Source organism: Oryzias latipes, chromosome 11, assembly GCF_053564925.1.
Source record: "Oryzias latipes strain Hd-rR chromosome 11, Olatipes_Hd-rR_3.1".
NCBI lineage: Eukaryota > Metazoa > Chordata > Actinopteri > Beloniformes > Adrianichthyidae > Oryzias > Oryzias latipes.
In genome coordinates this window covers 28,233,591-28,259,269 of record NC_136247.1, presented here as the reverse complement: position 1 = coordinate 28,259,269, position 25,679 = coordinate 28,233,591, and the positions used below count along the sequence as shown (strand labels likewise).

Here is a 25,679-nt window from a genome sequence, read left to right as displayed (position 1 = left end):
AAATCATCTATATATTTTTTTTACCTCACTTATTACGATGGCCGACAGGGTTCACACTACATATAAAAGAAACAACGCAACGAAATTACCCGAAGCACAATAACATAACCGCAGCATTAGCATTTACCTCAGCACAACGGAAATGAGGACTTTTTTTTTTTCTACCAGCGAAAAAACCCCCAATTCAGTTTCAATCTAATCGGCATTTTATCTTTTGTATGTAGTGTGAGCCCTGTCGACCACCGTAAATTATTAATCTTATATTTATTTCATGCAAACTGGGCTAAACAGGATTTCTAACTGAGCTAAGGTTAAAGGGATCCATTAACACAGTGGTCCCCAACCACCGGATCGCGGACCGGTACCGGGCTGCGTGACACTTGGCACCGGGTCGCGGGAAATTTTGGCACCGGGACCCACAGAAAGAAAAAATAATTTCCATTTTATTGTTTTTTTTCCCAAAAAAAAACCCCATTTCATTTTGAAAAGTGACCGGATTCTCTCTGTTACATCCGTCACACTTAACGCACGTCAAAGTCGCGACACCAATGCCTGTGCATGTGATGTGCTGTTGTTGGTGTGACGTTACGATTATTATTATTATAATATTATTATTATTAAACAGTGGATTTACGTTCATTATTATTATTGTTATTATTATTACTAAAGAGAAAATACCACCCCCGATCTACGGTAAACGTGTCTTGCTTTGTACCGGTCCATGGTGACAAAAAGGTTGGGGACCACTGCATTAACACACTGTCCTCTGGATAATCCGTCTATGAAAAGCAGACTAACTGTTTTAACTGAATTATTAGTTTCCTGTCGCTGTTTGTCTTTATGTCTGGATAAAGTGTTTGACTCTGTTCTTGCATTAATTGCATTGATGGTCCTCAGAAGATCAGGTCCAGATGTAACACTCGGTAAGGAAGGCAGAATGGCACAATCAATACTTTGCATTGAGCTCAGCTCAGTACAGAGCTTATGTATGCTGTGGTTGATTGAGTGAATTAGAGTCAGCTATGTGGCAACCAGGAGACAGCGGTCCTGATGTTTCTTTCTGGCTGGCGTGTGGCACATCTTACGGTGTGGTAGCCAGGGCCTTTAACATGCCACTGTCCACTGTGAGGGACGTTGTCCACAGGACAGCAGACCACGTCATCCGGCATCCCATGGAATGAACTACCATTAGTCACCTCTGGTTTTCAGCAGCTCGCTGGGTCTTCGACCTTCCTAAAGGTCGTGGGGAGCATCGATGGCTGCCACATAAGAATAATGGCCCTAAAAGAAAATGCATGTTGTTATTTTAAAAGGGAGCTTTTTTATTCCATTCAACTGCAGGCTGTACGTGACTCTAATGCCAAATTTATAGATATTTTTGTTGGGAATCAAGGATCAATCCATGATTCACAGGTTCTACTAAAAAGCCCAATTGATGTAAATCAAACATTACCCACCTGAAGGATCCTTTTGGGTGATGGTGGGTATCTCTGCATTGCCCATCCCATCATGCTGCTGACACCTTACAGCAGGGGTCGGGAACCTTTTTGGCCAAGAGAGCCATAAACGCCACATATTTTTAAATGTAATTTTGAAAGAGCCATACAATAATGTAGCGTCCCTTACCCACACTGAGGCACGGAGACTTAACCTCTTTTAAGGTTCTTTATTCTGGTTACTGCAGACCACAACAAACGCCGTACAATTAATTCAGCAACTCCTTATTCTCGCCCGCCGAGACGAGAGAGAGCGCTTCTCTCAACTTTTTATTCCCCTGCTCCCGCTCCAGTCCTCCCATTTCCCTTATTCGGCCCATAGCTGAACCTCATTGGTCCAAACTCCCTAACAACAGGCTGAGCGACAGAACTGAGGGCCAATCAGATCACTGCTTGATCGATGCGTTCGATGAACTCCAGAACTTTTAACGAGGCCCGACAGCCAAGTTAAACTCAGTCCGCGACAATATTTTTAAAACTAAAAATACAAATGAATGTGTGCATTTGATGTAATTTTAACACTTTTAAAGTACAATAAGTCTGTGGATTCTTTTTAATAACATCGTTATGCTGTTGCTGATAAATGATGAGTATTTCTCGTGGTAGTTTTGCTGATGGTCTAGTCTGGTTGATACGTGGTGAGTTTCTGCTTCATGCAGGCGTTGAGACTTTAAACGTGATCGTAGGTCTGAATGTTCTGTAGATGTGACAAAGACTGATCACATGCAGACATGGAGCCAAACACACACTCACGCTGCAGTGAGAGACGGGCAGCGGGTTTACGTTTTTACTATCCCTGCGCGATTCACCTGCTGCCCCCCCCCCTCCCCCCCCTCTTCCTCACACATCCCGTCCCCGCATCTGCGCGCTCTTCCTCAGAGACGGGAGCGCGCAGTTTTAGGCACGGCAATTCACAGGTTTCCGGGCGGTACAAACTCTGTAAAATAATAGATGATAGTAAACTGATAGTTTTCTCTCCAAGCACTGCTACTACTGCGCGCCTCTGGCATCGCATCGCGCCCGAGAAGGACTGGTCTAATGAAAAAAAAAGTATGATTAAAGATTTGTCTGCGAGCCACATGTGACCATCAAAAGAGCCATATATGGCTCGCGAGCCATAGGTTCCCGACCCCTGCCTCACAGTGAACCCATGAGGAATGTGGTTGAGGCCCGTTACAACCAGAACACGCTCTGTGGTGGAGAGAGCATTTGGCATGATTAAGATGAGGAGGGGAGCAATATTTCTGGGGGCACTGGAAGTAAAACCAACCTTTGCAATGAAAATCATTGCCTGCAGTTCAATCCTGCACAATCTGTGCATCAGCAAAGGGGACTGCTGGGAGCAACAGTTGGACGACACCAGGCACATGCAGGACGAGCAAAGTGGCGTCCGTCTGCGAGGACAAATCTCTGCTTTCCTTTCAGCTCAAACTGTGTCTCACATGACTCTAGAGGACCATCGTTATTGTTAATATGTATAAAAAGATGTTAACATATATAACGAAATAGTAAATATGAACATTTGATATTTATATGAAAATCCTTTAGAGATTTATTCTTAAAAATGGCTCAGATTTAAATAATACATGTAAATAATTCATTTTTGTCCATGCATTAATTAAACAAATTGCAGAAAAACAATGACGAAGTTACATTTTTTGAACTATATTTTCAACTTAAGTATGTTAGCTTAACAGACTCTCCTGTTGCTCTTCCTCCCTTCTTGCTCTTTCCTCCTCTCTTCTGGCTACTTCAACAGAAACCTTTACCCCAATATGACAACGATTAACAGTTTAATGATAAATAAAGACAAACCTGAGCATCGATCCATACTGGTTTTTCGTAGAGACTTCTGGGAAATTTCTATTTGAAATTGAACTGTAGATTCCGACACCTCTACAAAATGGCGACCGCACTATATAGTGCACTACATAGGGGTTAGGGTGGTAATTTGGACACAGGGTTAGGCTCTTTAGAAGTAGATGAGGCAGTATTTCTAAAAAACCAGGAGGAAGCCATACTTCCAGGCCTGGAGTTTGACCCCCCTGCTGTACACCTCCCCTACACATTCATATTCCATCCAGGCTGTTTGGTTCCACTGGACCAGAGGTTCAAACAGTCTGGACAGTGAATGTCCTGTGTGTCTTCACTCTGTCTTCCTCCTTTCTGATGCAGAATATTTCTGAAAATAAATGTGAATTGTGTAAGGGTACACTTGGGTGTTAATAAATTTAGTTTAGGACATTTCTGATATGGTGCCTCTGACAGACTCCTCCCCCTCTCCTCTCCGCTTGGCTCCTGATTCATCCCAGCTGCGACCACTTGCCTCATCGCCTCATCCGCCTTCATAAGGACTTCCAGGATCATCATTCTTCGCCAGTCCGTTGCCCCTGATGGTGCATAGCTGGTCATCACGTCTCGTTCATGTTACCTTGTTACGTCAAGCCTGCGCCTAACTTCTGTCTCTATTTACCTCCAGGAATCCATGTCCACCAGTGGTTGCCAGAATCAGCCTCAGTCCAGAGCTCTCCCTCTGTCTTTTCCTGCTGGTCACACCTCGAGCCTCTGCTCCTCCAACGTCGACTCCTTCCGTAGGCCTGCTGAAGAATCCAACAGTGACGCCACCGAAGTTTGCTCTTTTCGTTCGTTGGGAACTCAAGATCCTGCTCTCGATCTCTCACCTACCTGTTAATTAAAACACCTTTCCTGCCACGCTCGTCCTCCTCTGTGTTTCTTCTGGGTTCCAGCGTCTGGGTCGAAAAGTGTTCTGTAGCCATGACAATTTCATTTATGTATTTCTTCTTTTCTGGCTGTACATGAGTTTCCTGTTCTCACCTAAAGACTAAAAACAGAAAAAGTGTTGCATCTTGACTTGACTGTTTTTATCTCTGAACCCCTACCCTCCCTCTCCCGCAGCCAGGGCTGCTTAAGCAGGCTGCTGAGCCTGAGCTCCTGGCTCCAGTCTGCTTCCAGCCCGAATAAGTTTGTTTTTATTGACAATTTTAATCTTTTCTGGAACAGACCCTCATTTTATAAAACTGATGTGATTCACCCCAGTCCACTGGGCAGCAATATTTTAGCTGCAAACATCAGACACTCTGTCCAGACATCACCGGCCCCCATCATGCCCCCACCAGTCCAAACCTCCTCTTAATCTGTCCAGACATCGGTCTGTGGAAGTGACTGACTGGATGTGGGATCACCCCCCCCACATTATCCAAGAAACGGCTTCAACTATCAACAGTGATTCCTTTCCACAACCTGCTGCCCCCCCAGTCTATCCCATTAAGACCATTATTACAGACAGGTCTTCCATGAGGGGAAGTGCAGGGAGAAAAGCAAATATTATCTGGCTTCGTCCTCTAAAGGAAACACAAAAACCTGAGGAGGCAGCTTCCACAACCCCCCCCCCCCCCCCCCCCCCTTTTAACATGGCACTTTTTAACGTTCGATCTTTGTACAACAAAACATTTACCATAAATGATTTTATCCAAGATTATAATATTGATGGTCTCTTTTTAAATGAGCACGGATGCATCTACTGTTCTCACAGAGGCCTCTCCACCCAATTTTAGTTCATTTTTTTCAACCAGGGAGGGCAGAAAGGGTGGGGGTACTGCATCTATAATGTCCAACTCCTTTGCAGCAAAGCTTTGAACATCACGCCTTTGTTTCAAATATGAAACGGGTGGAAGTAAAAGGCAGTTTTCTGCATCACAGTATACAGACCACCCAAACCAAGCTCTGTTTTTATTGAGGACTTTTCTAAATTTCTAGCATCTGTCCACACTTCCTTTAACATGATTTTAACCTGCATATAGACAGGAAGTCAGACTATTGCACCTCTCAGTTCTTGGACTTGTTCTCCTCTCTTGATTTTGAACACGTCATGCAGCGACTCACCACAGGGGGCGCACTCTTGACCTCGTCATCAGTCATGGTTTACCTACCAGTGTGTCCACTGTTGTGGACCTGGCTGTCTCTGACCATTACTGTGTGCTTTTTAACATCACTGGTTTTATAAAACAGGAGACCTCTGTGAGAACGGTGAAGAAACACTACTTGACTCCTGAAGTGGTGGAAACATTTATTACATCTGTTCGCTCCAACTCTCCACCTGTCTTACCAGCCTCCTGTGATCTACTTGTTGAAAGTTTTAATAGTAAATTTAAATCCAGTCTTGATCCAGTTGCTCCACATTTTTCCTGCTGCCTTTAAAACTTCAGTGGATAAACCGTTACTACAGAAACCAATTCTGACCCTTCAGTTTTTAATAACTACAGACCTGTGTCCAATTTGCCATTTTTAAGCAAGATTTTAGAAAAACTTGTTTTTATTCAGCTGAATGAGTTTCTCTTACAAAACAACATTTTTGAGATAAACCAGTCTGGCTTTAGAACGAACCACAGAACAGAGACAGCCATGTTAACAATCGTTAATGATGTCAGATGTGCCTTGGATTCAGGTCAGATCTCAGTACTAGTTCTACTAGATCTAAGTGCAGCTTTTGATTCTGTTGATCACCTGATCTTTGTAAACAGACTTAAAATTCTTGGCCTTTCAGGGACTGAAAGCTAAGAACATTTTCAAGCTAAGAGAGAGAAACAGTTTCTGAAGCTACAGGAACTTTCATTAAGTCATTCAGAAACATTCAGAAACCTGGGTGTTATCTTTGACTCTAAGCTGACTTTTATCCCACATATAAAACAGGTGGTTGAAACTGGTTTTTATTACTTATTAGAAATCTGGCTAGAGTCCGCCCCCTACTCTCTCTTGCTAATATGGAGATGCTAATGCATGCTTTTATTATAATTAATGTTGATTATTGTAACGCCCTGCTTGCTGGTCTTCCAAAAACAAACATTAGGAACTTTCAGCTTCTCCAGAACTCTGCTGCACAAGTTCTTACAAAGACCAGGAGGCGGGCTCACATCACCCCAATTTTAAAATCCCTGCATTGGCTCCCCATATGCTTCAGGATTGATTTTAAGATACTTTTAACAGTTTTTAAATGTCTTAATGGTCTTGCGCCTTCTTATTTATCAGATCTTTTAGTAAAGTATGAACCCTCGCGGAGCCTGAGATCCTCTGGCCTGGCCTGGTCTGTTAACCATTCTGTTTGTAAAAACTAAAACCTATGGAGAAGCTGCGTTTCAGCACTATGGCCCCCGTTTATGGAACAGTCTGCCAGAGGACCTGAGAGCCGCAGAGAGCATTGATGCTTTTAAGAAAAGGCTCAAGACCCATCTCTTTAACCTGGCTTTTAGCTAATGCTTTATTACCTTTATTTATTTATTTATTTATTCAGTTATTTATTTATATGTTTTTTATTTATTTATCAATTTTATCTTCTTTTATGAACTTGAACTAGATAGAAGCTGTTTGTTATTTTCTACAGACCAAACCTGAGTCTGAACTGCTGCTCTAAGTTGGCTCGTTTTCATGTCATTTATTACAGTTTCCTGTTTATCTGAGTCATTTTAACTGATATTTAAATGTGATGAAGTTGTTGATAGATGACACCTTCATTTCTCTGAACAATTCACCAGAAACTAAAATACAACCTTCCTTTAAGCACTATTTTGGAGAAGTCAACAAAAAGAAATAGAAAAGATAAAACATGTTTGTAGTTACATTACTAAACAGTTAAATCAATGCACAGATCAGAAACAGAAAGATTTAGAAATGTTTTTCTCACAGATCCAGTTTTTGTTGTTTCCTCTGTTTTGTTGTTTCCATTTCCCGTCAGCACTTAAGAACACTGCATTGTTGGATTTTGCATCTTTTGAAGACTTCTCATCCCAGAACCTGTGATAAAACATTCTGTTTACCTCTAGTCTAAATTCAGTTCATAATCTGGTCTGAATTATGATGTTACAAACATTTTCTGTATTTTTTTAAGGATTTCACACATTTACAATCAGGCTCAGTCATAAAGAATGAATTTAGTAACGTTGTAAAAGAAACAAAGTCTTACGTTTCTGTCAGTGGTGATCCATCCACCCATTTCCATTCATAATTATCTGATGACTCTTCAGCAAACAGACCGATCCAGGATTCTGCTTTCTGATTCAATGCAGAAACAAACTCCTAGTAAAGAAAAGAAAATTTCTTTCTTAATACATTCTCTCCATCTTGGTTTCCTTTCAAACTAAATGTCCAGTAAAAAAATGTCTGGTCTTTAGGATTCATCTGTTCTGGATAATTGTCCTAAAAACTGAGAGAAAGTTCATCTGAGGAACAAAATCTGACTTTCTTTGATGCAGATTTCTGTTCATTTAGTTTTTGCTTCTTGTTTTGTCTTCAGGGCCAACAGTCCATTTCTACTGAATCCCAGTTTAGCCTATTTGGAATTGAAGACATTAGAAGTGGGAAAAAGAGTTTCTGTGTTCCATCACAACGTTTCTTTGAAATGTTGCTGAAAGACAAACATGAAATCTGAGTTGTTGAGGAGAATTTCAGCTGGAATCCATCAGCATCCAGACAACATCAGCACACATACAGGTGGAGAATCCAAGACACAAGAAGCTGGAAGGAACTAGTGTGAACACACCCACCTGTTCCTCTTTGCTGTTTACCACCACCAGATCAGATCCTTCATCCTTACAGAAATCCCTGCTGTCATGCCAATCTTTCTCCTCAGTAGATTTATAGTAGCAATTGCATCCAATTCTCTTCCATCCTTCAGGACACCGATTACCTTTGAAGACTGATATAGAAAAATCCTGCAGGGTTTACTTTCTGGTTTCATCTGTATTTTCTACTAAAACTTTCCAGTTCAGTTCAAAGGTAAACATGATCCAAACAAACTGATATCATCCATTAGTTTTCAGTCTTTTCTCACCTTCAATCTGATTTTTCAGCTGTTTTATTTCATCCAAAAGAGTTTTGTTGATGCCTGAAAGACAGTAGAAGACCATTTATTATTGATTTGTACTTAAATGAACAATCACATGGCCTTCAACAGATACCAAGCAATCTTCACTTTAGTGGGGGGGTTGGTCATGATGCAGAGGGGGAGCAGTTTAGGCAGGTTTGATTCCCAATCTGCCTGCACATGTGTTCAAGTGTCCTTTGGTAAAACACTGACCCTCAGGTTTTGCTGTCATGGTGAAGAGGACCTGGCTGCAGACATCAACGTCCAGAACCAGAAGTCCTGGACCAGAACTGGAATTACCCCCACATCACTCAAAAAACTTGATTGGAACTGGTGACCCTAACAGTTTTTATTTTACCATTTCATTTCTAAGCACTTTTGGGTTACCATGCGGGTAAGTCGTATAATTTCTGCTTCCTCAAATGATGTGAGGAGACAAATCAGTAAAAAACAGTGCTTCTAGAAGAAAACTGGAAAATCAATGAATAGTCATTCAGAAATTCAAACCAATGATGACCTGATTGGCAGGAAGGTATCAGAAAGTCATTGAAACAACTGCAGATTTGTATCCAGGCTTTCATCAATCCATTCTGGGGAGTGGGAGTGCTTCCAGACTCCAGTTGGCTCATCCGTGCTCCAGTTCCTGACCGTTTACCTCGCCTTTGCTCCACTCCTACACCTGGCTGTGGATCCTGCCTATGGCTCATCTCTGGCTCGTCTCTGCTCTGTGCCTGACCGAGTACCTCGTCTCTGCTCCTGCTCCTACACCTGGCTGTGGTTCCTGTCTCCGGCTCGACTCGCGCCTTTGACTGTCCCCCCAACCACAGCTGGATGAAGCTCGTCTGCTGGACTTTATATATGTAGTTGTAGATTTAGATAAGTTAATTCTTCTCTAAGAATTCTGGTAAATCGCCTGTCCGTCCTGGGGGAGGATCCCTCCTTCATGTGGACACCCCTGAGGTTTCTTCGTTTTTTCCGGAATCCGTTTTTTTTGGGAGTTTTTCCTTACCGCGAAGGGGGGTCTAAGGGCAGGGATGCCAGTATAGCTTAGTCAGTTTGTTAGTTCATTTTAGTATTTTCCTATTGAACTCTTTGTATTCGTGATCCTTTTGAGTTCATGTTTTACTTCGAAGCTCATCGAGACGACTGTTGTTGTGATTTTGGGCTATACAAATAAAATTGAATTGAATTGAATTAGAAAACATGAACAAAGAACAAATATGCAACATTTGGAAATGGAGAAGTTTTACCTGAAAGTTCAGTCTGCAGGTGATTGTTTCTGGTTTTCAGTCTGTTGTTTTCCAAAGACACCAGAGGATCTGTAACAGAATCACTTTGATATGTACCAAAATAACTTATTTTATGATTTTTATAAGATGTTGTCATGGTAACAATAACATTACTGTTAGTGTTTTTTTCTCTTCTGTATCTAAAATAAAACTGACTTAACAAAAAACAAATTTAATAATGTATCCTTTTTGTAATGATGTTGGACCTGATATTCACAACACGTGGAGGTCAGTATATCCGGAACGTGTCTCTGTTTATTGCACCATGTTCGTTCTCTTCTTCCACGTACATGCAACCCGAACCATACAAAACAGACTCCCCCTAGTGATCGGAGTCAAGCAAGCACCGTACATCACACTTTTAAGCTTAACTGGGGTAGAAACATGTTTAACCCATTTCGCAAGTGTTACAAAAAATTGAGTAAATGAGGTGAAATAAAGATGGTTTAGGTGTTTTTAATCTTTCTCACCTTCAAAGTGTATCTTTAGCTCCTTCACTTCTCTCTGCAGATTGTTAATGTTGACCGCCATGTCTGGAAAATTGCATTTTTTGGTTAAATAAACCAAAACAAGTTTATTTAAATTCAAGTTTACTTTGCTTGCTTTGAGGATAAAAATCAATAAAACATCTTCTTAAATTGGAAAATAAAAGTCTGCTACCGGTTTGAAGTTTTTAAATGAACTATGATGTGGAGGTGCTACATTTCTGACATGAAAAAAAACAAATATATATAAAAACCACAAAAAGATAGAATTACCTAAAAACTGAATGAGATATTATAAAATAAAATGTTCAATTTTTACAGCGAGTCATGAGTCCAGCCAGAATCAGAAAACAGAAAACTCCCAAAAAACTTGAAAACTCTGAAACAGTTTCTTCTCTCAGCCTGAAGATTCTTCTGCTTCTGACAGTCACAGTTGTAGTTCATCTTATTGCATTAATTCAAGTCTGAGCTAAAAGAGACTTTTGGAAAATTATGAAGTTAGACAGGATGTTTGTATTGCAGAAAGTGTCAGGAAAGTCATTTAAACAACTGCAGATTTGTATCCAGGCTTTTCTAAATGCATTCTGCATCTTGTCTGCTCCGTATTTCATGCTGGACTTAAGCCGGATATCAACCTTAAGTAGTCTGGAGAAATTCCATCACATGCTGGAAATCAGCTAACTTAACTAGTCTATTCAGGAGGATCCATGTGTCATGGTGCCTCCGGTTGTCCTCTCCTCCTCCCTCCCTTCTCTGCGTTCGTCCAGATTGGATCCAGCTGTTGGCATTTCACCTCATCACCTGCACCTGTATTTAAGATGGCTCCGGTATAGTATTAATCGCCAGTTCGTTTCCCACTATGGTGCATACATGGTCGCATCAACGTTCAATCTGTTTTGTTCATGCTCAAGACTAACTCTAGCTCTTGATCCGCCCACAGAGATCTGCCCTCCACATTTGGCAACCTGGGTTCAGTTCCACGTACCTTACCTTCAAGACTGCCTTACCTGCCACAACTCCAGCCATGGCATCAACTCCAGTTCTGCCGCAACCCCGTTCACCTTCAGTCCACATCACTCCAAGATCCAAGCCTCCTCGCTGGTGACGACTCTACCGACCCGCTTGCCAACGTCCATGAACTCATTTAAACTCCCTTAACGTCTAAGCCAGGTGTTTGATCATTTCGGGTTCCAGCGCTTGGGTCTGTTCTCGGCACAGCTAATCATGAGCTAATCATGACAGAACGAACTGGCCACACTCAGACCCAGCTGATCCAAGAGATCTTTACATCACGGTTTCACAGCAGGAAGCTTTCCTGAATTTACATGCCAATGCCTTAGCTCGGATGTCGGTTGTTCAACAGGATTTGTTTCATCGTATGGATAGCATCTCCCGGACATTGAAGGACCTAACTAGTCATTTGACTACAACTCCCAAGAGTACCACTCCACTTCCGTGCTCAGCAAACATGGCGGCCACCGCATCCGCCTAGTCATCGGAGAATTTCCACCTACAACCGGAACCCTTCCACGGGGAAGTAAAAGACTCTTTAGGAGTTTTGTTACAATGCCAACTAATTTTTCAACAAGCACCCAAATAGTATCAGCCCGATCATAGCAAGATAACTTGAATTGTAAATGTAGCACCTCAAATGCTGCGTTGGACCAGAATAGTTCTAGGTTCAGAGGGGCAGTTGAAAAGACTAAATTAAATAAATAACCACAGACCACAATTATGATTTTTTAACTTATTTATAAATGGATGGGAATTAACAAAAACAATTTCAAATAATTCCAGAACATGAACAATTAAACCTGATAACCCAAATAAAATTTGTGTAGAAAGAAAATTGGTTAACCCCGGGGTTGGTCAAATTTTACCTTGCAAGGTTTTCAGAAAAATACTCTTTAGTAAAATGAACTTTAATGTTTCAATTTTAAACCTGATATACCAGGTTGGTTCACAAAAAAGTAATGCAATAAAAATAAAGTCCTCTTAACCAAAACAATATCTCAAAAAAGAAATATAAGTCTGTTCCGTCCTTGAGCAGTTCTTTTAGGTCCCGGCGACTAGGCACCTGTGGAATTAAGGTAGTCACTCTCCTACCACGATTGAACGCAATGTTCAATTTCTCCTTTGAGGCAATCAAAGTTCCAGGGCTCTTTTGAAGTTGGTTCCGTTCAGACTCCAGTTGGGTGGCTCGCCATCACCATACTTCCTTCATTTGCTGCGGTGTGGGAACTTGGCATTCGCGACGGTGGTGAATTCACACAATGAAAAAACCTGACCAAGTCCTTTGTGAATGTGAAACAAAACAGAAACTTGTCATCTGGGAGGCAATATCTCAAAGATAGCCGTCTTTCTTTCAAGAGAAAACATAAAAGAACGGGGACAACTTGCTCACGTTCTCTCAACTGTCTGAGGTCCAGCTCACAGATCTCACAACTGACGTATCCCTCCACGCATGTTCGTCTGTCCTTCTCAACCTACAGCGCCATCTACAGGATAAAAAAAAAAAAAAAAAACATCTCACACTAGTTCTAGTAACCTGGGCTACATAAACTCCCTGCACTCAAAAAAAAAACATTGAAGCCCCTCTTTCATGTAACACAATAAAATTCTGTTTGTTTTATTTAAAAAATATTGATTTTAAAAGAATGTATCTACATTTAATTGACCTAACACAAAATGTATTAATATTTTCCCCTATAACTCCAGTTATCCAAAATAATTAAGTTCAAGTAAGGGGCGTGCTGTTGAATGCTGTTTTCCTTTTTTTCTTTATTCATTCTTTTTGCCGTCTTACGGCTACAATTTTTCACCTATTTTAATCTATTAAAATGTTCAACTCTTTCGTCTAATGCCTGGTATGACTTTTGGTCCTTCAAATCCTTCGACTTTTAAAGAGAGAAAACGTTAGTTCATATTTTCCACATAAAAAACGTACTGTGGCATGAAATCGTTTCAACTCGGCTTCTCCCAATAAGATGATACACGACAAGCCTCATTTATGGAAATAATGAATCTATTTGTTTATACCGGCGGCTGTAAGTTGTCACAAAAATGTTAGTTCAGTGGATTAGTTAGTGGGTTTCACATACAGAGGTTCAGTGTTTGAGGCCGGCTACAGACTGCTGTTGCTTGGTTTTTTGCCTTGCCTTTCTTAATAAAATTGAGTTGGACTAACTCAATTATATTTTGTTACATGGAAGAATTTTCTTTGAGGTGGGGTTGCTCATATTTATTGGATGGAAATCCTGCCCACAATTAAATTGAGTTCATCCAATGCGTTATTTCTTTGAGTGTGCGCAACAAAGCTGTGCAATGGGCTCAGGCATACTTAACTTCTAATCCTATTTTTGTCAGTTATCATTCAACAAATTCCTGGATCATTGACTTCCGCATTTTGGCTGTAGAAGCTGGGTGGCAGGAGAAAGCTCTAAAGGGGATTTTTTTATCAGTCTCTCAATGAAACAATAAAAGATCATCTCTGCTCTCAACCTGAGGCTCAGACTTTCGAAGATTTGGTTTCTGCAGCTCTTCGTTCAGATGCTCGCCTAAAGGACAGACAAGCAGAAAAGACCCACATCATTCTACAGGACACCTCTTGGAAGACAGGGAAGAACCCTTGCAAATCAGCCACTCCAAGTTGACTCCGGAGGAAAATCAGAATGGAAACAAGAACCACTTTGTCCCGCAATGTCTTCTACAGAAAATCTTGCTAAAAGACAGGTCGCAGGGGGTAAGGAAGATGATTCATCTCTGTTGAATTTTATCTTTGTACCTGTCAAAATACATCTACAGACTGAAGTTCACGAACTGCAAGCTCTGGTTGATTCGGGCGCCGAGCAGAGCCTAATTCGATCAAGATCTGGTCTCTCAATTATCCATACCCACGGAATTATTGGACACTCCCGTTAAAGCTGCTGGACTAGGAGGCCAACTTCTTTCCCGGATCACTCATCGCACCAGACCTATCCACCTCACCACTTCTGGTAACCACCATGAACATCTACAGTTACTTATCACTAATACTCCTCAGATTCCAATTGTTTTAGGTTTCCCCTTGTTAAAGTTGCATTATCCACAATTAGATTGGTCTCAACGCCAAATCACTACATGGAGTTATTTCTGTATGGCTAATTGTCTCCAGTCTGCAGTCCCCACTGTTGCTTCCACTTCCTGTCACCAGGAAGAAGTTGACTTATCCAATGTTCCCACCTGCTATCACGATCTCCAAGCCGTATTTAGTAAAACCAAAGCTAACTCATTACCACCCAATAGACCCTACGGCTGTTCCATCAACCTTCTTGCAGGGGCTAGTTTACCTAAGGGCAGACTATTTAATCTATCTGTACCTGAAAAAGAGTCGATGGAGAAATATATTCAGGAAGGTCTTGCTAATGTTCATATTCGCCAATCTGTAGACTACAGAGAACTCAACCAGATCACTGTAAAAGATAAATATTCCTTACCACTCCTCAATTCTATTTTTGATTCCGTCCAAGGGGCATGAGTGTTTTCCAAACTCTACTTATGTAATGCGTGTCACCTCATCCGCATCAAGGAAGGTGATGAATGGAAAACTGCTTTTAACACTCCCCTTGGGCATTTTGAGCATCTCGTCATGCTGTTTGGCTTAACTAATGCCCCTGCAGTCTTTCAGCATTTAGTCAATTATGTCCTCCGGGACTTTGTGAATCGCTTTGTCTTTGTATATCTTGACGATATACTTATTTATTCTCGTGATCATGACCAACATAAAATTCATGTTTGGCGTGTGCTGGAACGACTTTTGAAGAACAGCCCTGTTGTTAAAGCAATAGAATAGAATAGAAAGAGACTTCAACAGTTTCTGGGTTTCGCCAATTTTTATCGGTGCTTAATCCATAACTACAGTCAGATCGCTGCCCCTCTAACCAAACTTCCCTCCCCTTTAAGATCCTTTTGCTGGGACTCTGCGGCTCAAGAGGCCTTCGACAAACTGAAGACTGTTTGTTTCTGCTCCCATATTAATTCAACCTGATCCCTCCTGTCAGTTCATCGTTTAGGTCAATGCTTCTGATTCCGGTGTGGGGGCAGTGCTCTCTTAAAAAGAGACAACTTCGGGAAAGTTAAAACCTTGCGCCTTTTTCTTCAAGAAACTGAACATCAGCTAACAGAACTATGACATTGGAAACAGAGAACTGCTAGCCATTAAACTTGCACTGAAGCAGTGGTGTCATTGGCTGGAGGGAGCAACTCATCCATTCACTGTCTGGATTGACCATAAAAACCTGGCTTATTTACATTCAGCTAAAAGGCTTAATTCTCGTCAAGCCCGTTAGTGCTAATTTTGCGACGGATTTGATTTCACCATCACTTACCGACCCGGAAGGTGTAACACCAAACCCGACGCCTTGTCACGTAAATTCAGCTCTACCAACAATAACACGGATGCCACAATTTTACCCTCTACCTGCATTGTAAGGAACCTCACCTAGGAGATTGAGACACGTGTTCTGCAAGCACAAGGTGAGGAACCTGATCATGTGCCTTGTCTCCCTGGAACTTTGTATGTCCCCACATCTCTTAGATCTGACGTCATCACTTGGGGATACTCCTCCAAGATTTCCTGTCATGCTGGCATCCACCGGACCCTAGCTCTACTACGTAGTCGTTTTTTCTGGCCTACTATGGAGAAGGATGTTTGTCAGTACATCGGAGCCTGCTCCACATGTGCACAATCCAAGTCATCCAACTCATCCCCTTCCGGCCTTCTCCATCCGTTGTCCACCCTCAGTAGTCCTTGGTCTCACATTTCCTTGGATTTTGTTACCAGTCTGCCAGATACTTATGACAATACTGTTATCTTCACCGTTATCAATCGGTTCTCTAAATCTGCTCATTTCATTTCCCTTCCTCAACTCCCCTCAGCTTTGGAAACAGCTAAAATTCTGGTCAGCATGTATTCAGATACCATGGAATCCCCACTGACATTGTTTCCGACAGAGGTCCTCAACTTATTTCCCAAGTTTGGAAAGCCTTCTGTGTTGCCCTAGGGGCCACCACTAGTCTTTCCTCAGAATACCATCCTCAGTCCATCGGGCAAGCAGAACGGGCTAACCAAGAGTTGGAAGCTGCTTTCTGTTGCGTTGCTGCCCAGAACGCTTGGGATTGGTCTTCTGACTTGGTCTGGATTAAATATACTCATAACTCACTTCCCTCTTCCACCAGGAATCTCCCCATTTGAGGCCTGCCTTGGGTACCTACCACCGCTGTTTCCATCCCAGGAAGTCGATGTGGCGGTTCCCTCAGTCCAAGAACACCTTCACCGATGCAGGCGCATCTGTTGGCAGAACAGGGACGCACTCCTCAGAACCAAGGAAAACAATTGTAGAGTCGCCAATCGACACAGGGTGGTAGGACCCACATACCAACCTGGACAAAAGGTATGGCTCTCATCTATGAACATTCCAATCCAGTCCACGTCACGCACACTTGCACACCGGTTCATTGGTCCTTATGAGATTGAGAAAATCATCAACCCTACCTGCGGTTGGCTCCGACTACCTGCAGCCCTCAAGATTCATCCATTGTTCCATGTCTCCCAGATCAAGCCGGTCAGTGACAGTACAAATATGCAACATTTGTAAAAGGAGAAATTTTACCTGAAAGTTCAGTCTGCAGGTGATTGTTTCTGGTTTTCAGTCTGTTTTCCAAAGATAACAGAAGATCTGTAACAGAATCACTTTGATATGAATCAAAAGAAGTTCTTTTATGATTTTTATAAAACGATGTCATCGTAACAATAAAATTACTGTTAGTGTTTTTTTTTCTTCTGTATCTTAAATAAAACTGACTTAACAAGAACAAATGTAATAATGTATGCTTTTAAGCTTAAAGGCCCGTTCACACCGGGACGAATTTCGCCGGCGATTTTCGCCGACGTTTAACGCCTCGTGACTAAACAAAGGGCACCAATGAGAGTGTGCACACCGACGCGAAAAAACGCCACGCGTCAGTGCGTCAAAAACAAAAAACGCCTCGGGTTCGTTTTTTTTTTCGACGCGTCGCGTCGAAATCTATTCGACCAATGAGAATGGCGCTTTTGCACACGTGTCTGGAGCTTCTGAAGTTACAGTAAAACATAACTTGGGGGCGCTCAAACACAAAACTGCCTTGCTGAGCACACATACCAGCGAAGAAGATAGACGCCAAGTAGCGTCTACACAGCAGCGAAGAAATAATGACGGACATTCTAAAATATCCCCGAACCAAGCACCAGTTGGAACAACTGGTGCTTGAAATATTCACGTTTTCTTTGTATGATTCTGACAAGCGTGTAAATACTTGCTCTCTTCTTCTGAGGGAAAAGCGACTTTAAGAAGCGTAAAGTTGCGCAGCGCCACCTTGTGTACAGGAGTATTTCTGTTTACATTAAGCGCCATCTAATGTCAGGGAATGAAATTGCATGTTCGCTCGGCTCATCGTCAGCGAAAATCGCCTGGGTGTGAACACAAAAAACGTGGCGAAAAACGCTGGCGAATAACGCCTGGCGAATATTCGTCCCGGTGTGTACTGGCCTTAACTGGGGTAAAAACATGTTTAACCCATTTCGCATGAGTTACAAAAAGTTGAGTAAATGAGGTGAAATAAAGATGGTTTAGGTGTTTTTAATGTTTCTCACCTTCAAAGTGTATCTTTAGCTCCTTCACTTCTCTCTGCAGATTGTTAATGTTAACCACCATGTCTGGAAATTTGCATTATTTGGGTAAAAAAAGTTGAATTAAATTCAAGTTTATATTGTGCTTTGAGGATAAACATCAACAAAACATATTCTTAAATTAGAAAATAAAAGTCTGCTGCTAGCTTTTAAATGAATTATGATGTTGAGGTGTAAGATTTCTGACATGAAAAAACAAATATATTTAAAAACCACAAAAAGATAGAATTACCTAAAAACAAATATTAGATGTTAGAAATAAAATGTTGAATTCTTACAGCGAGTCATGAGTCCAGCCAGAATCAGAAAACAGAAAACTCCCAGAGAAAACTTGAAAACTCTGAAATAGTATTTTCTCTCAGCTTGAAGATTCTTCTGCTTCTGACAGTCACAGTTGCAGTTCATCTTATTGCATTAATTCAAGTCTGAGCTAAAAGAGACTTTTCAAAAATTATGAAGTTAGACAGGACGTTTGTATTGCAGAAGGTATCAGGAAAGTCATTGAAAACACTGCAGATTTGTATCCAGGCTTTTCTCAATGCATTCTGCATCTTGTCTGCTCCGTATTTCATGCTGGACTTAAGCCGGATATCAACCTTAAGTAGTCTGGATAAATTCCACCACATGCTGGAAATCAGCTAACTTTAACTGTAGTCCATTCAGGAGGATCTATGCTGGGAAAAAGCTTCAAAACAAGAGTTTAAATGAAGGAAAAGGGTTCAGTGTTGTGGTGTTGATGGTTCTATAATATTCTCATCTTAGTTTGTTCTTCAGCTCCTTAAACAGAATGAATCTGATCATTTGCAGTCGTGCTTTGACTACAGACACTCTGAAAGATTAAAATAAATATTGACAAAAGTAGATGATAAATGTGAAACCAGCATTATTTGGACAGAAAGTTCCCCAATTCATGCTGGACAGGGCTCTGTGACTATTTTGGTCACACATGCGGCTGGATTTTTTTGACGATACACCTAAAAAAAGGAAATAAAGACTATACAAAGCCTCAGTTAATACTGTTGTTTATAAGTTTCCTTTGAGTTTCCTTGACTCTGTTTACCAGTTTGTAAGTTCATCATTTTCAGGCTATTGATGCTAATTTTTAAAATGTCAGAAAACTTACAAGTATGTTAAAAAAGTTAGTCTGCTTTTTATAAACGGGTTACCAAGAGGACAGTGTGTTAATGGATCCCTTTAAACGTTACTGTCTCTATCAGTTAGAAATATTTTTAAACCAGTTTGATTGGAATAAAAAAAGTTTAATAAATTAGATGAAATCAAATAATAAAAATAAGGATGGTTTAGGTGTTTTTAATGTTTCTCACCTTCAGAGTGATTCTTTTGCTCCTTCACTTCCATCTGCAGATTGTTATTGTTGACCCACGTGACTGGAAAATTGCATTATTTGGTGAAATAAACCATACAAAGTTAATTCAATTTAAGTGTACATTGTGCATTCTTTTTAATTTGTAAAATAAAAGTCTGAGCTGCTAGTGTCATGGTGCCTGGCAAACTCCTCCCCTTCCAGCTCGACTCTGATGTTCCTGATTGCCACCAGCTGCCATCACTCTCCTCATCTCTGCTGCAGCTTCAAAAGGAGATCCAACGCCACTACTCGACGCCAGTTTGTTACCCCTTATGGTGACTGTTCTGGTTCTACGCTTCGTTACTACTTTGTTCTAAGTCTCTGGCTCCTACTAATTCTATGTTCCCTGTCTCAGGATCCAACCACTCACGAATGATGGACCTTTCATTCTACGGTTCAGGAGATCGGAAACCCTCGGCACCCGCTAACAGCTTCAAGAACCCCCCAGCCATGCCACAGCCACGTCTAGTCTAGACCCACTTCAATCAACCATCTTCACCTCTGGAGAACATAATAAATCCTTTCTCAGCATCTCCTTACCTGTCTTCCTTCTGGATTGCAGCATCTGGGTTCCTCATCCTTGCGAGATCATGATAGAACAAACTGGCCATGTTCCGGACCCAGCTGATCCAGAGGGACTTCGTTTTGCCGTCAGCCAGCAAGGCATCGCCCAGGGCCGCCAAGCCGACGCTCTGTCGCAAGTATCCTCTGCCCACAGGAGCTTTTTCGACATCTGGACGGCCTAACGCAACTATTGATGAACTTAACAGCCCAAATTTCTACCCCCTCAGCGCCACTTCCGCTTCCGGTCCAAACCCTGAAAACTATCGCTTACAGCTGGAACCATTCTTCGGGGACGTCGAAGCTTGTGGGGGGTTCCTGCTGCAATGTAGTCTCCTGGTCCAGCAAGCTCCAAGGTATTATGACTCCGACCTCAGCAAGATTACCTTGATCATAAATTCACTCCGCAATAAAGCGCTGCAGTGGGCTCAGGCTTTCCTGCCCGCCAATCCTGTCACCCACCTAACATACGAGCACTTCATTAATGAATTCAGGCTGGTTTTTGACCAACCTCGTAAGCGGGAGGAAGCCTCACGGAAGCTTCTTGCTCTTAAGCAGCGAAATCGGTCAGTGAGCGACCACGTCGTAGACTTAGGAATCCTTGTGGTGGATCAAGGCTGGACGGATCCAGCACTGAGAGGGGTATTCTATCAATCTTTAAATGAAGCCATTAAAGACCGGGGGGTCAGCATCTCTCAGTTATTACCCATCGCACTAAGCCTGTGTTATTAGTTTCCTCTGGCAATCATAGAGAGCTTGCCCAGTTCTTCGTTACTGAGACCCCTCAGAATCCGGTCATTCTGGGGTTTTCCTGGCCTCTGCGCCATAACCCGCAATTCGATTGGGTTCATCAGCATATTATCGGTTGGAGCGAGTTCTGCCTCGCTAATTGTCTGCAATCCGCGGTTCCGCCTGTTCACTCTGCCTCTGTTAGGACTCCGGAAGAGATTGACCTGCCCAACGTGCCTAGCTGCTACCACGATCTACGCACCGTCTTCAGTAAAGCTAAAGCCGACACCTTACCACCCCACCGTCCTTATGACTGTTCTATCACGTTATTAGACGGTGCTCCTCTCCCTAAGGGAAGGCTGTTCAATCTCTCAGGCCCCGAGAAAGTAGCTATGGAGAGTTACATCCAAGAGGCGCTTTCGTCTGGGCACATTTGTCCTTCATCTTCTCTTGTCGGCGCAAGGGGGGTTTTTTGTCTAGAAGAAGGATAAAACCCTCCGACCTTGCATAGATTATCGAGAATTTGATCAGGTCACTGTTAAAGATGACTATTCCCTTCCGCTCCTCAGCTCAGTCTTCGATTCCATTCAGGAAGCACGCATCTTTTCTAAGCTTGACCTACGTAACGCTTACCATCTCGTTCGGGTCAAAGACCACTATGAGAATCTCGTCATGCCTTTCGGGTTAACCAACGCTCCTGCCGTGTTCCAGCGCCTTGTAAATGACGTCCTTCGGGACTTCATCAACCGCTTCGTCTTTGTTTACCTGGACGATATACTTATCTACTCCAAACATCCTGACCAGCATCAAGACCACGTTCGTCAGGTACTCCAATGGTTGTCCGAAAATAAGCTTTTTGTCAAAGCCGAAAAATGTCAGTTTCACTCCATGCTCAACCCCTTCTTAGGCTACATTTTCGAGGCAGGTAGCATTCGTCCCGATTCCGCTAAAATTGAGGCAGTCTCCAAATGGGAACCTCCTTCCACGCGTAAGAAACTCCAGCAATTTTAAGGGTTCGCCAATTTTTATAGGCATTTTATTAGAAATTACAGCGCCATCGCGGCCCCCCTTACGCAACTCACCTCCACTGCTCGGGCCTATCATTGGAACGATGCTGCCCAAAAAGCCTTTGATACCCTCAAGAACCTCTTAGTTTCTGCACCCATATTAATACAACCTGACCCGGCTAGACAATTCGTGGTCGAGGTCGAAGCGTCCGACTCAGGGGTCGGGGCAGTATCATCTCAGCGTGAAGAAGCCTCTGGCAAACTAAAGCCCTGTGCTTTCTTTTCTAAAAAGCTGTCCCCAGCTGAGCGCAACTATGATGTGGGCAATCATGAACTACTCGCTATTAAATTAGCATTGGAAGAGTGGCGCCACTGGCTGGAGGGTGCGGTTCATCCGTTTATTGTTTGGACAGATCACAAGAACCTTTCATACCATCGCTCCGCCGAGAGACTTAATTCCCGTCAAGCCCACTGGTGCCTATTCTTTGATCGTTTCAATTTTACCATAACATACAGACCAGGAAGCCTCAACGTTAAGCCTGACGCCCTCTCACAGAAATACCGCTCCTCTGAAGACCAGGACAGCTCCACGACCACCATCATCTCCCTAACCTGCATCGTTGGAAACGTCACTTGGGACATTAAAAATAAAGTCATGCAAGCTCAAGGTGAGGAACCCGATCACCCAGAACCTCCTGACGGAACTCTTTATGTACCCCAATCCCTCAGGTCCGATGCCATCACATGGGCCCACGCCTCACGTAATGCCTATCACGGCAGGGTCACCAGGACTCTCTGCCTCCTCCGTCGGTGGTTTTTATGGCCATCCATGACTAAGGACGTTAAGGAGTATGTAGCCACCTGTACCACCTGCGCTCGCTCCAAAACCTCCAACTCACCACCGTCTGGTTTCCTCCATTCGCTGTCCACTCCCAGCCGCCCCTGGTCCCACATCGCTCTGGACTTAGTTACCGGTCTCCCTCCTTCAAAGGGTAACACCATAATCCTCATGGTCATGGACCGTTTCTCTAAATTTGTCCATTTTATCCCGCTCCCACAGTTGCCCACTGCCAGCGAAACCACGGAGCTCCTAATCCAGCAAGTATTTCGTCACCATGGAATCCCTATGGACATAGTCTCGGACCAGGGACCCAGTTTGTCTCCCAAGTTTGGCGGGCATTCTGTGGTGCATTAGGGGCCACGGTCAGCCTGACCCCAGGTTATCACCCCCAGTCTAGTGGGCAGGCTGAAAGAACTAATCAAGAGCTGGAAACATCACTACGTTGCCTCGCTGACTGGAACTCCTCCAACTGGTCCAGGTATCTGGTTTGGGCGGAATACATGCACAATACCCACCCCTCTTCTGCCACAGGCTTGTGCCCGTTCGAGGCAGCTTTGGGATTTTCGCCACCGCTGTTCCCTTCCCACGAGCTGGACCTTGCTGTCCCCTCGGTTCAGGACCACCTCCGCCATTGCCAGAGCATCTGGCACCAGACCAAGGCAGCTCTGCTCCGCACTAGGGAGAACAACTGCCGTACGGCAAATCGTCATCGAGTGGTGGGTCCTACTTATTATCCTGGTCAGAAAGTCTGGTTATCGTCACGCAATATTCCCATCCAGGCCACCTCCCGCAAGCTCACTCCCCACTTCATTGGTCCTTACATGGTGGATAAGATCATCAATCCCACCTATGTCTGTCTCCAGCTCCCGGCAGCCCTCAAGGTCCATCCTACATTTCATATCTCCCAAATCAAGCCTGTTGTTGACAGCGCGCTTTGCCCACCGTCTGCTTCCCCTCCACCCCCCCGGCTCATCAACGGTGCCCCAGATTATACAGTCAGCCGGATTTTGGACGTCCGCAGCCGGGGTCGCGGCCACCAGTTCCTCGTGGATTGGGAGGGCTGCGGTCCTGAGGAACGCTCTTGGATCTCCCGTTCCCTGATCCTGGACCCTGCCCTCATCTCTACCTTTTATCGGGCCCACGCGGATCGGCATCCTGGACCGCCTGGAGGCGGTCGTTGAGGGGGGGGTACTGTCATGGTGCCTGGCAGTCTTCTCTCCCCGGCAGTCTCCTCCCCCCTCCAGCTTGACTCTGATGTTCCTGATTGCCACCAGCTGCCATCACTCTCCTCATCTCTGCTGCAGCTTCAAAAGGAGGTCCCACGCCACTACCCGACGCCAGTTTGTTACCCCTTATGGTGACTGTTCTGGTTCTATGCTTCGTTACTGCTTTGTTCTAAGTCTCTGGCTCCTACTAATTTTTAGTTTCCCTGTCTCAGGATCCAACCACTCACGAGTGACGGCAACGCGAACCTTTCATTCTACGGTTCAGGAGATCAGAAACCCTCGGCACCCGCTAACCGCTTCAAGAACCCTCCAGCCACGCCACAGCCACGTCTAGTCTAGACTCACTTCAATCAACCATCTTCACCTCTGGAGAACATAATAAATCCTTTCTCAGCATCCCCTTACCTCTCTTCATTCTGGGTTGCAGCATCTGGGTTCCTCATCCTTGCGAGATCATGACAGCTAGTTTGAAGTTTTTAACTAAACTATGATGTTGAGGTGTTAGATTTCATCTTACATGAGGATAGAATGATGATCCCAGCTGACAGGACTGTACACAGCACCAACAGACGCCATTGTTCACCTCTGCAGAACCTTTTCTGGACTTTAGGACACGTCTCTGTTTGTGGAGCTATGAGAGAAAAAATAAAAAGGGATTTTGTCTTCCAGAGAAGAATCCATTGTTCTATGATCAAAAACTCATGATCAAAATCTAAAGACCAGTTAAGAAAATGCAAAAATGCTCATTTATCACAGCTGAACCTTAACAAGGTTCTAGATCGAGCTTCAAAATGTATAAAAGAAAGAGGAGCTATAGAAGACATATTTCTAGTTGCAGATTTAAATGATCAAAAGTTTAAGACCACAGCCTTTAAAAGACAGAATTTGCTTTTAAATTTGCATGTTATTTGATAAGAAATCATTCTGTCAGGATCTCTTAATGGCAAAAAGCTCAATTTCTTTAAACGTTGCAGGACTGTTGAGCTTCATAAAATGATCATTTTAAATTCTTCAAAGGATCATGATGGTTTTTCAGTTAAATGATTCTTCATAATGTGCTTTTATTACAGTTATGTTTATTATTAAGGGCCTGCTCTGCTTGATCATATGTTTTTAAATCGGTGTGGTCAGACGACACTGAAGTTGGCTTGCGATTCATAGCTTTTGATTCGCGAGGTCACTAAAGGGACACTCCGCTGCATTTTTCGCATTAAGATCACACAAAAACCGGGTCCTGTTCACAAACCGCTGGACCTGGACTGCTCAAACCTGGATTCCTGAATCTTAATGCGAAAAATGCAGTGGAATGTTCCTTTAGTGACCTCGTGAATCAAAAGCTATGAATTGGAAGCCAACTTCAGCGGCCGGACACACGGAGAAAGCAGTAACGTCATCGCCCCGCCTCCTCGCTGGAAATGCTTTTTCTAAATGATTATTGATACAATGTTGGCAGGGTGGATGTGAAAATGCAAATGCAATCCCCTCTTTGCATTTTCGTTTTAATTATGACACAGAATAAGCGGTTTTAAGTATAAAATGAAAGCATTTTGAAATATTGCTTTTTCATTTGAATTTTGAGTCATTTGATGCAGCTACATTTTGAAAATTAAAAAGCATTTCTGGTTTTGACTTTACTTTTTATTTATGCTACACAATCGCTTCCATACATTCTTACCTTGTTCTGGTGACTGAACCCCGGTGGTGTCCTCCAAAGATTCATATGCATCGTGGTAGATTTCCACCTCACAGTCCTCCCAGTCTGATGTGTCTTCTAGCTGCTTTCTGTTGTATCTGACCTTCTTGGAGAAATCTGGTTTGGCATAAATATCTGAGGCCATCTTAAGGCTGATGCAGTAGAAGAGGTGCTGCAGCTGTGTTATCACTCAGAGGTGGACTGAAGATGTTGCAGAAAGTGAAACATTTTCTGCATTTGAGCTGAAGACAGGATTTCCTGTTTAACTGTAAACATACTTCGAGGAAGTAGCAGCACTGAAGTCTAAAAACACTACACCTCCAGTTTTCTATTAGTTTTTCTGGTTTTCTATTAAATTGCATGAAAAACTCCTAAATAAGAATAAATGTGTTTTTACAAAAGCA

General features: G+C 42.9%; 2 protein-coding genes across 9 annotated transcripts in view; one reads left to right on the top strand and one right to left on the bottom strand.

Moving 5' to 3' along the window:
* Nucleotides 1–4,208, top strand: part of LOC110015840 (CD209 antigen-like protein D) — a 59,303-nt gene extending 55,095 nt beyond the window's left edge. For 2 of the 5 annotated variants that reach the window (XM_023959753.2, XM_023959752.2), the window contains exons 3-4: nt 3,809–3,892; nt 3,976–4,208. In XM_023959753.2, coding sequence (XP_023815521.1) covers nt 3,809–3,892; nt 3,976–4,091 — 200 coding nt within the window. In that variant the 3' untranslated portion in view covers nt 4,092–4,208. Of the gene's footprint in view, nt 1–3,764; nt 3,893–3,975 lie in introns of all 5 variants that reach the window. The other 3 variants (XR_013658968.1, XM_023959755.2, XM_023959756.2) reach the window with 2 other exon arrangements.
* Nucleotides 4,181–25,541, bottom strand: LOC105357580 (asialoglycoprotein receptor 1). 4 transcript variants are annotated; one of them, XM_023959733.2, is made up of 12 exons: nt 25,258–25,538; nt 24,100–24,213; nt 19,178–19,240; nt 17,817–17,879; nt 16,798–16,863; nt 10,133–10,195; nt 9,624–9,692; nt 8,341–8,394; nt 8,054–8,205; nt 7,474–7,586; nt 7,195–7,304; nt 4,181–4,263 (listed from the first exon to the last, which is right to left on the bottom strand). In XM_023959733.2, coding segments are annotated over exons 1-12 (1,032 nt in total). In that variant the 5' UTR covers nt 25,421–25,538; the 3' UTR covers nt 4,181–4,261. The 4 variants fall into 4 exon arrangements, with proteins under 4 accessions (XP_023815501.1, XP_023815499.1, XP_078811256.1 ...); XM_023959731.2 differs by lacking the exon at nt 4,181–4,263 and having other exon boundaries at nt 5,370–7,304; XM_011492783.4 differs by lacking the exons at nt 4,181–4,263; nt 7,195–7,304; nt 7,474–7,586 and adding an exon at nt 7,595–7,914 and having other exon boundaries at nt 25,258–25,541.
* Between the last annotated feature and the right edge of the window lie 138 nt (nt 25,542–25,679).